At 36.3% G+C, this 15,765-nt stretch overlaps 1 protein-coding gene across 2 annotated transcripts in view; it reads right to left on the bottom strand.

Moving 5' to 3' along the window:
• Positions 1–15,765, bottom strand: part of TMTC2 (transmembrane and tetratricopeptide repeat containing 2) — a 521,137-nt gene that overhangs the window by 222,721 nt on the left and 282,651 nt on the right. For both annotated transcript variants that reach the window (XM_027842454.1, XM_027842453.1), the window contains one exon: positions 2,719–2,833. In XM_027842454.1, the coding sequence (XP_027698255.1) occupies positions 2,719–2,833 (115 nt within the window). The remainder of the gene's footprint in view (positions 1–2,718; positions 2,834–15,765) is intronic.

Consider the following 15,765-nt stretch of genomic DNA (forward strand, 5'->3'; position numbering starts at 1 on the left):
ATGTTCAAATATTACATACAAGAGAAATGGAAAACAATCAACAAAGGTAAGACACTAGAATTAAGGGGGATTGGAGTTTTAGCTGGGACTTGAAGGAAGCCAGGAGGCAGAAATGAGGAGGGAGAGCATTCCAGGCATGGGAGACAGCCAAAGAAAATGGTCAGAGGCAAGAGATGGGAGTAGCTAGTGGGCCAGTGTTACTAACCTGAAGAGTACTTTGGGGTGGGGGGAGGGGGTAGTGTGTAAGGTGTCAGAAGACCGGAAATATATGGGGGATGGGGAATGGGGGTGGTGGGAAGTGATGAAGGGCCTTGAATGCCAAAGAGAGGATTTTGCATTTGATTTTGGAGGTAACAGGGTGCCATTGAAGTTTACTGAATAGGGAGGGAGGACACATAGTACTTTTATTTTTTTTAAAGTATAACAAATAACACAAAAATCTAATATAAAAAGCGAATGACAGTTTTTTTTAAATTTCTGCCCCTCAGCACTGACATAAAAAGGTTCCTACAATGTTGACTTTCATATTGCTTTTACAGGGTGACAAAAAATAGGATGTGCTACATTATGTTGTAATATTGTGTTCTCTTCACTAATGATCCTCTCTATTAAGATGCATAATCGAGAGCTGATTATACTACATTACATTTACCAAAGTTCTGAATTAAATATATGAATTTTCGAATCTAGCAAAATCCTAATGCAACACAAGTCAATATGTAACCACCTGTAAAATACTATTTAGAACAGCCTGGCTAAGATGCATCTATTGCAGAAATTAAATTATACATATTGTGCATCTTTTAAAACTTGAAATCAATTCTGCTTCAAGCAGTAATGAGTACTGGAGTCAAAAGGTGGATGGTTGAATATGTACTAATAAAATTTGACAGTGTGAAATCATAGTGAGAGATGGCACATCTTCTTTGTCCTAGGAAAAGTTATTATGCTTGAAAAGAAAAACTGATGTGCACATAAATCTATTTATCTCATCTTCAAACCAACACTCTTTTACCTGGCACTGGATTTCTTTTTTCATTTGTTTCAATGTGGCTATGAGAACAAATGGTTGAATATATTGTTAAATGAAAAATACATTATGCAGTATTCTTTTAAAAGCAGATAAATGCATGAGATTATATATATATAGTGTGTGTATATATATATATATATATGTAATGTGTGTGTACATGTGTGTGTTAAAAATTCTGTATGATCTGTATGAACTCTGTATGATCACAGATCTTTGCAATGGTATTTCACTAATGCCAAGATAATATGATGCTTCATAGAAAGATTTAGGACATGTATTAGCACTTCCCTGAGTAATGTTTTCTTGCAAGAGACTGTCAGTTCAGCCTAATAATCCTACTGATTATCTTTTTAACATAATTCTACAGCATGTGCCCATACAAAAAAGGTCAACAATGTACATCAGCTACTTAACCCACATCCTTCTCTCATTATTCTGATGAAATATCTGGTTATCCCCTCTCTCTGTATACATTTTTTGAATAACTTTTTTGTTATTTTTTTACCCTTCAATTTGAAAGCTTTATATTGGAAGCTGGCCATTTTTGAATGAGGATAATTCCAGCATTCACCTCTAACACTAACAGCTGGGAGAAAAGAGATTTTCAAGGAACACTTCAATTGAGCATAGTGACTTAAAAATCATTGACAGAAGCCAGATGCTTTCAATTTTGACCTTTAGTGATTCAAGTCAGAGAACTTTCTCTATAGGGTTTGGCCTTTTAAATGCTATTTCCCCTACAGCATATAGAAATTGGTCCTAGTGAATTCTGTGGTACAGGGTATTGACTTTGGAGTAAGAGGATCTGGGTTTAAATTCCATCTCTGACAGTAACTACCTAAGTGATGTTGGGTAGGTCACTTAACTTCCCTGGGACTCAGTTTCTTCATATGGAAAATGTGAAGGTTAGACTAGATTGGTCTCTGATATTTATGGTCTTTTTAATTTAGGCTTTTAATTGAGGAATAGTGTCGGAGTACAACACCAAACTGATGTGTGTATGCGTGTGTGTATATATAACATATATACACACATACATATACACACACAACACATGTATATTTACACATATATGACTTTTAACTTATTCCTTATATAGTCCCTATTTATGTTGCTCAACTTAGTTTTAAAAATTTGCACACATGTGTGTGTATATGTATACATATATATACACACATTATATCTATATGCCTACAGATATATGAATGAATGAAAAAAATTCAGCAAATGTCACATGAAAATAAACACAAAGAAATCTGGAACTGAAAAAAAGTTGAAGACTAATAATTTACTCTTATCACTGATTGTAACATCAGTTTTATGAAGAACAGCATGTAGAAAGTATATCTATGTAAAACATTAATGGTGCTTAATAAAGACCCAAGGTTGAGGGTGAGAAAAGGGACAGGGATTATCATTTTTAATTGAGATCATTCTTAATCTGGGTAAATCCAGATCATGTGTATATTTCCCTTCAAAAATAAAAACAAAACCTAAATACAGATATGATGGGGCCCCAAACAAAAAAGAGCCTGCTCCTGCCTCTCCGTTGTGATGAGGGAGGGGGTGCTTATAAGAAGAATGACTAGTCAGACAGCTGCAGTACAGCAGCTAGCATCATTTCCATTTCCAGAATTTGTATCAATCATCCCATGGACCACGGGGTGTGCGACATGCATACTCACAGATTATAGAGCATATCTGCCATGTTGCTGCGGTAGTACAAAGCATTTCTATAGGCGTTCTCGGCTTCTGAAATCTTGCTCTGGCTCTTGAGGACATTTCCAAGGTTACCCCATGCTGCCAAGAAGAGAAAGCAATACTCAGGCAGAGCTGGGACCCACTGAGATGGGATAGTGTCAAAAACTGGCAGGTTACCTCAGGGTGGAGGTGGGGGGGGGAACCCTCCCACAACATTTGTAAAGGGGAATTCCTTTCCCAAGTATGCTACCATTTCATCAAACCAAGATATGAAAAAAATAAGACATTAAAATATTTAGGGTCATTATTATTCCTCAAAACCGATCTACACTGTGTAAAGTTCATTGTAGAGCCAAGAATAGTGTTATCCTAAGAGCTTCCAAGCAAGTCTTAGGATCAAAGTTCCAGAACTAGAAGGGAATCCAAAGGCAAACTACAGACAATGGAAATTGTGGAGATGAGAACCCTAGAAATCATAAAAATTATTATTTATTAGCTAAAAATAACAATAGCTGGTTTTTGCATAGCACTTGGTATAAGGTTTGTCAAGCACTCATCATTCACCCTTCTCACTCACTCTTAGCCTTTTCTGACCTCATCACTTGACTGAAATTGCTCTCTCCATAGTCATCAACGATCTCCCTCTTTTGAGCTACACATTGAACCGATTCAATACAGGCAGCTAGATTGCTCAATGGATAGAGCACTGGACCTGAAGTCGGGAAGACCTGAGTTCAAATCAGCCTCAGACACTTACTATCTGTGTGACCCTAGGCAAGTCATTTAACTTCTATGTGCCTTAATCCACTGGAGAAGGAAAATGGAAAATCACTCCAGTATCTTTACCAAGAAATCTCCATGGAAAGTAGCGTCCACAGGATCACAAAGAGTTGGACACAACTAATTAATTAATTACATTTTTAAAAAGAAAAGCAAACTATATATAATAGAAACTCACAATTGCATATGTGACAAACTTTTTCTGTTCTACTTTGCATATAGAAAGTTTCATTTTATTTGGTGCTTAAATTCAGAATTAGAAAAAAAAAAACAACTCACTTCTCCCATACAACCCCCCATCCCACTAAATATATTTAAGGCAGCAAGGTTCCATAGTGAGTAGAGCACTGGACCTGAAATCAGGAAGATCCAAGTTGGAAACCTCAGTTCAAATCCAGCCTCATATAGTTACTAGATGTGTGACCCTGGGCAAGTCACTTACCCTCTGTTTGCCTCAGTTTTCTCAACTGTAAAAAGAGGATAGTAATAGCACCTACTTCCCAATGTTGTTTTGATAATCAAATGAGTTAATATTTTGTAAAGTGCTTAGCACAATGCCTGACACACAGTAGGTACAATACAAATGTTTGCTGCTACTACTATTACTATTATTATTACTATCTTGCACGATACTATGAGCCCTGATTTATTTGTGTTATTAAAGGTGTAGCTGGCATCTCATAATGGAAGACCAAGAATAAACATGCCAAATAGCCATTGAAAGAGTGGATTTGAAGTATGTACTTTATGGTTCACGTAGGAGTTCATTCTAGGCAAAAATAAAAAATTTTCCCTCGTCGACATGCCTTCTTTCATAGATAATTGCTTCTTAATACTGCATTTAGTCAAACAGAGTTTAGCTTTCTCCGAAGCTGCCAAACCTAAAAGTAAAACTATCACTCACTTTTGTTTTTATGACAAATAGATGCTGTCAATGTTTTCACACTTTCAAATACTTGTGTGATTTATTATATATATTAGATGCAGAACCACGCTTGCTAAGATACCATAATGGAAAGATCAGAGATGTAAATATTAAGCTACTGTGAAAGAAGACCCAGCAAATAAAAATCCTCATTTCTCTCCAAGTGCCCAGTAATTAACTCTTGGGATAGAAGGTGTTTATTGATTCCATCCAATTGAAAATATGATGAGTGAACAATTTTATGGCTGAGCTGAGAAGAAAAAAATATTTTAAATAAACTAAATACACAATATAATTATGAGAGAAATGGGGAAGGGGTAAAGTGATCCAAATGTGAAATGTGCGGAAAAGATAGTAGTTGAAAAGGGGGTTATAAGATAGACAATTTATATTGAAACTACTGGTCAGATTATGATATTAAGCAGATAATCAAGGTAACTAACATGATAGAGCAGAAAAAGTGTTGAATCTAGAGTCAAGAGACCTAGGTTCAAAACCACATGGCTGGTGGTAGTTGTTTTGCTTTGCTTTGTTTTTTCAGTTTCAGGTTTATTTGTTTGTTTTTTAATCTAAGGCATCTATTTGGCACAGTGGATTGAGCATTGGGCCTGTAGTCAGGAAGTCAGCTGTTCAATCATGTCTAATTCTTCGTGACACCATTTGCTGAGGTTTTCTTGGCAAAGATACTAGAGTGGTTTGTCATTTCCTTCTCCAGCTCATTTTACACATGGAGAAACAGAGGCAAACCGAGTTAAGTGACTTGCCCAGGGTCACACAGCTAATAAATGTGTGAGGCCAGATTTGAATTTAGGAAGATGAGTCTTCTTGACTACAGGTATATTTGCACGACCTAGTTGCCTGCCCCTAAGTCAGGAAGACCTGAATTCAAATTCAAATCACCTGACCTCTGTCTGCCTCAGTTCCCTCATCTAAAAAACGGAGATAATAGTAACACCTACCTCGAAAGCTGTTGAGAGAATAAAAATGAGCTATTTGTAAAGCAATTTGTAGACCTTAAAATGCTAAATAAAAATGATAGCTATTATTATTCTTTTTTTTTAAGGCAATTGGGGTTAAGTGACTTGCTCAGGGTCACACAGCGAGTAAGTGTCAAGTGTTTGGTCTGAGGCCACATTTGAACTCAGGTCCTCCTGACTTCAGGGCTGGTACCCTATCTACTGCACCACCTAAGCTCTTATTACTCTTCTGGGAAGTAACTTGAAATATTTAACATTCAGATTCTTTAATCATAAAAGGAAAAGGATGGATTAGCTAATCCTCTGAGGTTCTTTTCTGCTCCAGATCTGTGATCCCATGATTGATTCTAGGAAAGAACAAAGTTAACTGGTTGCTACAGATTCAAGAAGATAAGAAGATATTTTTTAGAAAACGGTCTGTGACTCCTTGGAAGTGTCTGTAACAAGCTCTTACCCCAAAGAAACAACTTCCAACCTGGTGACATGGTGATGAGACAAAATACATCGTTTACTACAGGAAAAAATGCATATGAATACTTACCTGGAAATATTATTTAAAGTATGAGAGATACAGTATTGTATAACAAATTGAGAGTCGGTCTAGGAGTCAAGGAGGCCTGGATTCAAGTCCCAACTCTAACACATCCCTTGTTATCCTAGACACACGCTGCCTATCTTTTCAGAGTCTTAGCCTATGAAGTGTAGTTCAGAGATACATCAGTAAAAGGAATCTCCTCATTGAAAGTTGCTTCTACCATTGAAATCATAGAACCAATCCGAAAAAGCAAATATATTGATAATATATTTTATGGGTTATCAATTACATTTGATAGGGACAATTCTGAAAAAATTGAACTGTTGATGTCTAGTCTTCAAATCCAATTTTGTTGTTGTTTAGTCATTTTTAGTCACGTCTGACTCTTCCTGTCCCTATTTGTTGGATTTTTTTGTTTGTTTTTGTTTTGCTTGAATTCAGAATTAAAAAAAAAAAACTCACTTCTCCTACACACACACATACCCCATCCCACTAAATATACTTAAGGCAGCAAGGTGCCACAGTGCGTAGAGCACTGGACCTGAAATCAGGAAGATCCAAGTTGGAAAACCTAAATTCAAATCCAGCCTCAGAGAGTTACTAGATGTGTGACCCAGAGCAATGCCTGACACAGATTAGTTTGCCATTTCCTTCTCCAGTTCATTTTACAGATGAGGAAACTGAGACAAACAGTTAAGTGACTTGTCCGAGGTCATACAGCTAGTAAGCGTCTGAGGCTGGATTTGAATTCAGGAAGATGAGTTTTCTTGACTCCAGGCCTAGCGCTCTATCCACTGTGCCATTTATATGCCCTAAATCTAATAGGAAGAAATTAAATGTTATGGTAATGACAAGGTTGTCCATTAGGTGGGAATTTTAAAATTAATTCTAAGGTGCCAAATGAACATTATTTGGAATTTGTTTCTTTTCCTTAGAGTTCTTCTTCCTTTACACCAAAATCACAAGAAAGGAATGGAGAGATAATATGGGCAGCCTCCTTTTTGTAAGTTAAGTTAACAAGACTCCTCAAAGACTTAGCCTATCCTATTAAAAAAAAAAAAAGGTTTTGTTTTTAAAAGCAAGCTTCACTGTCCAAAGCAAGGGTCTTTAAACTTTTTAGTGTCATAAACTCCTTTGGCAGTTCCTAATATATTTAAATGTACAAGAAATACATAGAATTAAAAAGGAAACTAATTATATTCAAATACACTTATCAAAATATAAACTTTAAAAAGATTCACAGACCACAGATTAAGAACCAGTGGTTTAAAGGACACAGAGACCAAAGCAGTTTTTCTTTTTGTAATAATTCTCTCATGGGTAATAAAGTATAAAGTGAGATGATTGGTTAAATTTTGCATTATTACAGAGTCCCCCTTGAGCAAAATATCGTATTATCCAAAAACGTTGCAAATTTAGGACTCAGTTTTCTTATTTATAAAATGGATTAGATGATATTTAAGATTCCAACTTCTCTAAATCCAGAGATTTGTTCCACTGTACCCCCATGGTGTCTCCTCTTGCTACTTTAAATAATAATAAGCCTCCTTGGTTGATGGAGACGAAATTTGAGGCAATACTGAATGACTAACCATAGCAATAATGTAGATACCTTTTTATGGTATTTTGTGGGTCATTTTCATCTCTGTTGGAAGAGATAATGAAAAGATGATTCTGCATTTGAGAAAGTTATTTCTAAAACAACCAACCTGGAAACATTTTTAATGGATATAATTATTTTTAATTCTGTAATTATGTTTCATTTTGGAAGCAAATGAAAATTCTCTTTAAGAATGAAATATGTAGGATTATTTAGTCATAGATTTGGTGTTGGAAAATCTCTCTAAGGTCATTTGGTTGAACCACATCATTTTACAGATCAAGAAACTGAGGCTCAGATATTCAGCATATCTTTGGATAATATATCTTGATCAAAGAGAATTCCTCTGTAAATGGTGTAATACATGAGCACTTCTTCCAGTTTACGCCATTTTTTTCACCCGCATGTAAAAAATTATTTTAAAAGAACTATTTTGGTCTCTAGTGACATGGTCATTTTGGTCTAAATTACTTGACCATTTTAGTCATGTTCATGTAGGGCTAATTATAAGAGGAGGGAATTTGAACCTAGGTCCTTAGGCACCTACGTGGCAGAGTGGACAGAATGCCAAGCCTTCAGTCAAGAAGACTCATCTTCCTAAATTCAAATCTGGTCTCAGACACTTAATAGCTACATGACCCTGGGCAAGTCACTTCACCCTGTTTGTCTCAGTTTCCTTATGTGTAAAATGATCTGGAGAAGGAAATGGCAAACCACTCCAGCATCTTTGCCAAGAAAACCCTAAATGGGATCACAAAGAGTCAGATATAATTGAAAAATGACTAAACAACAACTAAACAACCTTTGACTATAGGGACAATAATGTTTCTACTATACCATGATCTGCTTTTGCATCATTTTCAACACAAAAAAAAATTAAGCACTTGTAAACCTTTAAATATAGTACCATTTTGATATTCAGTTAATGTGTTTTACTTGTACAATAAAGAAAAAACTAATTCATTTTTATAGTAAGAATATATAGCCAGATTATATTGGTTTTGGGTTATCTAGACTTCAAAGGTCTTTCAAAAAGCAAAAGACTGTCTAAAATTCATATAAAATCATTTTCCTAACAAATAGGAAAAAAATGTTGTCATAATTAGGGTAGCAATCAAGGGTGGTGGCACAGGCTCATAGTCCCTGCTGCTGAAAAGGCTAAGGCTAGGGGATTGTTCAGGAGTTCTGGGCCATAGTAGGACTAAAGCTAATCAGGTGCCGGTACCAACATGGTAGCCTCAGATGCAGAGGGTCACCAGGCTGCCTAAAGAAGAGTGAACCTGCCGAGACTGGAAAAATGGAGCAGGTTAAATCTTCTATGCCAATCACTTTTGGAACCAGGCCAATGGTTCGGCACTGCCCTTCCAGCCTGGGTGAGATAGGGAACAGTTCAGTCTTTTTCAACTACGTCTGACTCTTCATGACCACATTTGGGGTTTTCTTGGCAAAGATACTGTAGTGGTTTGCCATTTCCTTCTCCAGATCATTTTACAGATGAGGAAACTGAGACAAACAGCGTGAAGTGACTTGCCCAGGGTCACAGAGCTAGGAAGTGTCTTCGGTCAGATTTAAACTCAGGAAGATGAGTCTTCCTGACTTTGGGCCTAGCACTCTATCCACTGCACCACATCACTGCCCAAGATTGGCATATGTATCTCGAAAATGAAAAATAAAAACTAGGGTAAGTCAAAGAAAATTTTGTGTAAAATGATCTAATCCTCCCCACCCCCTTGTAAAGTAACAGAATGTTTATTTTCTTTATTTTCTTATGCAAAGACTTAAAGTTTGTTTCAACTGTGCTGAGTTAGTGCCGCTTTCTCTAATATTCAAACAGAAGTATTAGTTTTCCTCTCATGAAAAGTTAAATTGAATAACAAAACATTCCACTTGATTTTTTTCCTCCTTCCTCAAAAAGGAAGCATTCTTCTATTTCACACTTGTACAGTGTATACGACTATATAGAATACTTATTTTGTTTTATTTCAGGATTAAAGTTTATTTAAACAAAATTTAAAATAATTTAAAAAAAAAGAAAGAATAGGTGAATGAGTCATATTCTGTTGGAATAATAAAAAAAGATTTATAACAGATATTTGGAGCTCCTTCATGTCCTAGAACTCCTCTCTGAATGAGGATACAGACTACATAGGCCTGGAAAAGCCAGAAGCAGGGATTGTTAAAAATATATTTTCATGGTCACTCAAGACTTACAGCAATAATGATTTGCTCACCCACTTGTCAATTGCCATGATACTGTAAGAAAAGAAGAGAGAAGGTCATGGAAGAGAGTAAGTCTGCATAGATAGGGCTCTCTGATTCCCACAGTTCTCTCCCACTAAACAACTGTACATTGTACTGAAAAGGAATGAGCATGTCCACTGAACTTTTTAACACCGTCCCCAAAACAAAAGTGAAAATTAAAATCTTTTACATTGTAGTGGATAAAGGGCCTGATACAGTCAGGAAGATATGGGTTCAAACCCTGCCTCTGCCCAATGCTAGTTGTGTGAGACAAGTCACTAAGCCTGTAAATGAATCTCCTCTCCAATATTATAAATGACATATCTGCATTCATCAGGAGGAAAAAGAGGTTTTAGCATCAAGAGTTTCATAACACAAGTGAAAACACAGGTCCAGACCACTGTCACCTTCATCCCACCCAGAAAAATTCAGAAACAGTAATAACTCAGAATTTGCTTTTAACCTATTGCTGATGTAATCTTAAAGAAAGAACTTCCTCAGTACCTACTATATGCTGAGCCCCATTACTAATAAGGTAATCATAAAGGAATCTTGAAGAATACCCTTTACAAGAAAAAAATGACGATGAACTAGAAAAGAAGTCCAAATGTGAATATGAATGCTTCTGAAATTGCATATTCTTTTTTTCTTTATTTCCCAATAGTCATTAACTCCTGAAATTCAAATATACATTTATTAAATAATTTCTCCAACTTATTTTTGCAATAGACTACAAGTATTGGGTGTGAGAAGGCAAGAACTGGTATATTTAATGGACCAAAATTACCTGTCCTTCCTTTGTAATTTATGCTTCATCAGTTAATAAAAACAAACAAAACACACTTTTTAAAAAAAAAAGCAAGCAAACAAAAAAGTTTATTTGATTTTACTTATGAAAATATTTTCATGGTTATATTTAGATAGAATAGGTATAGAGGTGAGATTGGACCCATGTTTCCAATGGGATAAAGAACACTTGGATGGAAAGTCTACTTCTATCAAGGCACATCAACATTGACTCTGATATTGATCATCTTGAAGAACTGTCTCAATCACAGTTATCATACAATGTCAAAGGTGTGATTGGGAGTTACTGTAATGTAATTTGGGAATACTTAACAAAATACAACAAAACATAGGTAATGTTAATATGTGGTTTTCTAAGTCAATATGCAGCCAGTAGGGATCCTTATATATGGTTTGACTGGCCCCATTTCTATGTAAGTCTGACACCAATGCTTTAGAGTAAAGATTTCCAAGGAATATGAAATGGAAAATGCCAAATTTTAATATTTTGTCTTTCATGCTTTGTAATTAAAATGTTACCAATCTTAAATTTTTCATTTTTCAAAATATAGATGATTTAATGGATTGTTATTGATCTCTGTATTTATAGAGATACTAGAATACATTCTGACCACATACTCTTAAGAGTAACAATAGATTTTATGACCCAATGTAAGAATAAATTGGTTTTGCAATTTTTTTTTGTTCTAGTGTGTCAACAATTCAATGCAGATATTTTGTTTCAACTTTAAATTTACTCTCAGCTAATGTATGCCATTATGTCTTAATCCCAGAGAACTGAATTTCATTACTATTTGATGTTATTTACACTGTATTTCCGTACATAAAAGACATTTTCAGACATTACTCATTCTATTCTGTGCCTAAGAGATATGATGTTACAGGAATGGAGTAATACGAAACCACAGTCACTTATTTGGAAATTTTAATAAATCCTAATACCCAGGTGTCCTCCTTTTCTAATCAAGTGTATATGATCCTGATTGAAAATATTTATGTGATCATTCTAATTTTTGCTCTAATCTTTACATGGAAGATGAGGCTACAACATTCCATTAAGTTTAAATCAACATGAAATTATTTGTAGAACTGTTATTTAAAATGTATACCACAAATTAATTGCCAGATGTCTTTTAAAAAAAATACCTCCTAATTTTCTCCTTCTGTATCATAGGATTATAGGCCTGGAGCTCAAAAGGCTCATAAGAAATCAATGAATCTGATTCTTTTTTTTTTTTTTTTACGAAAAAAATAAAGTTGAGATTTAGTGGGATCTAATGACTTGTCATAGGTTCTCAAATCCTTTTTTTAAATTTTTATTTATTTATTTCTTTATATTTTAAATATATATATATATATATTATTTTTAGTTTTCAACATTTACTTCCACAAGATTTTGAGTTCCAAATTTTCACCCCATCTCGCCCGTCCCCCACCCCAAGATGGCATGCATTCTAAATACCCCTTCCGCTAGTCTGTTTTCCCTGCTATCTCTCCCCTTCTTCCCCTTCTATTTTCCTGTAGGGCAGGATAGATTTCTGTATCTCATTTCCTGTATTTCTTATTTCCCAGTTGCATGTGAAAACATTTTTTTAAACATGTGTTTTTAAAATTTTGGGTTCCAAATTTTCTCCCTTCCTCCCTCCCCACCCACCCTCATTGAAAAGGCAAGCAATTCAATACAGGCTATACATGTGCAGTTATGCAAAATACTTCCATAGTAGACATGCTGTGAAAAACTAACTCTATTTCCCTTAATCCTATCCCGCCCCCGCCATTTATTCTATTCTTTCTTTTGACCCTGTCCCTCCTCAGAAGCATTTACTTCTGATTACCCCCTTTCCCAATCTGCCTTCCTCTCTATCATCCCCCTACTCTCTTGTCCCCTTCCCCTCCTATTTTCCTGTAGGGTAAGACAGATTTCCATACCCAATTGAGTGTGTATGTTATACCCTTCTTAAGTCAAATCCTATGAGAATAAGATTCACTCATTTCCTCTCACCTTCCCCCAGTTCCCCTCCACTGTAAGAGCCTTTTCTTTTCTGTTTTGTTTTTTTTGTGAAATAATTTACCCCATTCTACCTTTCCCTTTCTCCTTCTCCTAGTATAATCCTCTCTCACCCCTTAATTTTATTCTCCAGATATGACCCCTTCATCTTCAGCTCACCCTGTGCCCTCTATCTATCTATATCTATATCTATCTATCTATCTATCTATCTATCTATCTATCTATGTATACATACATATAATTTTTTCCCTCCAACTACCCTAATACTGACAAAGGTCTCATGAGTTACAGATGTCATCTTTCCATGCAGGAATGTAAACAGTTCAACCTTAATAAGTCTCTTATGATTTCTCTTTCCTGTTTACCTCCTCATGTTCCACTTGAGTCTTGTATGAGAAAGTCAAATTTTCTTTCAACTCTGGTCTTTTCATCAAGAATGCTTGAAAGTCCTCTATTTCACTGAATGACCATTTTTTTCCCCTGAAGAATTATACTCAGTTTTGTTGGGTAGATGATTCTTGGTTGTAATCCTATCTCCTTTGCCCTCCGGAATATTCTATTCCATGCCCTGCGGTCCCTTAATGTAGAAGCAGCTAAATCTTATGTTATCCTGATTGTGTTTCCACAATACTTGAATTGTTTCTTTCTGGCTGCTTGTAATATTTTCTCCATGACCTGGGAACTCTGGAATTTGGCTACAATATTCCTAGGAGTTTTCCTTTGGGGATCTCTTTCAGGAGGAGATCAGTGGATTCTTTCAATTTCTATTTTGCCCTCTGGTTCTAAAATATCAGGGCAGTTTTCCTTGATCATTTCTTGAAAGATGATGTCTAGGCTCTTTTTTTTGATCATGGCTTTCAGATAGTCCAATAATTTTTAAATTCTCTCTCCTGGATCTATTTTCCAGGTCAGTTGTTTTTCCAATGAGATCTTTCCCATTGTTTTCTCATTTTTCATTTTTTTGGATTTGTTTTACAGTGTCTTGATTTCTTATAAAGTCACTAGCTTCCAATTGCTCTATTCTAATTTTTAAGGAAGTATTTTCTTCAGTAATCTTTCGGACTTCCTTTTCCATTTGGCCAATTTTGCTCTTTAGGGCATTCTTTTCTTCATTGGTTTTTTGGACCTCTTTTGCCATTTGGGTTAGGCTATTTTTTTTAGGTGTTATTTTCTTCAGTATTTTTTTGGGTCTCCTTTAGCAAGCTGTTAACTTGCTTTTCATGATTTTCTTGCATCACTCTCATTTCTCTTCCCAGTTTTTCCTCTACTTCTCTTACTTGCTTCTTAAAATCCCTTTTGAGCTCTTCCAAGGCCTGGGACTGATTCATATTCTTCTTGGAGGCTTTGGATGTAGGAGCTTTGACTTTGTTGTCTTCTTCTGGTTGTATGTTTTGATCTTCTTTGTCACCAAAGTAAGATAATATAGTCTGACTCTTTTTGGGCAGCTTACTCATGATCCCGGCCAATTACTTGAGTTTTAAACTCTTTGTTAAGGTAAGAGTCTGTTTCCAATGTGGAGAATGTACTGTCCCAAGCTTTGGGGGTTTGTACAGCTGTTTTCAGAGATACTTCTAGGGACTTGAAAATTTTCAGTTCTTCCAAGGTGCTATGATAAGGGGCGAGGTGTTTCCTCTCCACCGCCACAACAAGCTCCACCACGCCAGCGCTCTTCCTCTCCCCAGGACCGCCCCTCAGAACTGTGACCCAGATCCAAGCACGGGCAAAGCAAGAAAATCCTGCAGCAGCAGAGAGATCCCTGCAATCCCCCTCTCACCAGCCACTCGATTCCCCCTCAGTCTGTGGGCTGGAAGCTCAGAAGCCAGCCGCTGCCCTCAGGGCAGCTGAGATCTAGCTTCTTCTCTCACTGTGGTAACAGACTTTTCCCACTGACCTTCTAAGTTGTCTTTGGCATTCATGGATTGAGAAGTCTGGAAACTGCCACAGCTGCCTGCAATTCAGTCCTCTGAGACCTGCTCCAGGGTCACTGTGGCCTGCGCACCCATGCTGAACTGCTTTCCTCTCTCTGCCCGGCGTCATCCTCCCCTTTTCAGATCAGCCATCCAGGTTGTCTTGGGCTGCAAATTTGTTTTACTCTGTTTTTTTGTGGGTTCTGCTGCTTTAGAATTTGTTTAGAGCCATTTTTTGCAGGTATTTGGAGGGGTTTGGGGGAGAGCTCTAGCAAGTCACTGCTTTCCCTCCACCATCTTGGTTCCGCCCCCCCCCCAAATCTTCCTAATTTCAGAGTAAATGCTCTCCTCCCTGCTCTCACCCCCAGATTAGGAGCCTAATCTGTTGTAAGAAAGCAAAATCCAATCACACTTTGTATTCAATAGGGACTTTAGATAAAATAGCATATAGAAGCACCAATTCACTTATTTTGACGTAGTAAAATGAGAAATCTCAACATTTAGTTTGAAAATCACTGCATTAAACTTAGCTTTCTCCTGATTCAGATTTGATAGAGGAAAAAAAATGAAAATAAACGAGGTGGCCACATTTGCTAAGCAGTTTCCGATATTATTAAAGTCATAAATGCAAAAATATTTATATCATCTTTAAGGAATTATTATTTGAGATAGAAATTTCAGGCAATTTTTTAGAAATAGAATGCATCATTGCCAGTGAATAAGTCATTTCTTCACAAAATGTTAGGGGAAACAGGGCGATTCAGTCATTCTAGTACATAGCATAATGGGTACTTAACTTTTCTGGGCAAATAGCATTTCTGATGAGTTGATATATGACAGTAAAGAAGGATAATTAGACATCTTCAATTATGTGAAAAACTGTCATGGAAAAGAATTGGGATCAGTCTGTTTGGCTTCAAGTGACAGAAAGAGGAGTGATGGGTAGAAGCTGCAAAGAGACAGGTTCCGTTGTATTTAAAGAAACACTTGCTATAGATTAGAATTGCCTGACAGTGAAATCCAGCTGCCTCAAGAAGTCAGTTGGTTCCCCCACAAGGGAGGTCTTCAGGCAAAAGTTGAATGACCCCTCATCAGTGAACTTGTTGGGGGAGGGGGACTTCTTATTCAAGTATGGGTTAGATTAAATAGATTCTGAGGTCTCTTCCAATTCCAAGATCATGTAATGATTGCAAGTAATATCTTTCATTAACATCTGGAAAGGGCATTATCATATATTGTCTTTGAGGTTAC

This window comes from Vombatus ursinus, unplaced genomic scaffold, assembly GCF_900497805.2.
Source record: "Vombatus ursinus unplaced genomic scaffold, bare-nosed wombat genome assembly UNPS02014874.1, whole genome shotgun sequence".
NCBI classification, from domain to species: domain Eukaryota; kingdom Metazoa; phylum Chordata; class Mammalia; order Diprotodontia; family Vombatidae; genus Vombatus; species Vombatus ursinus.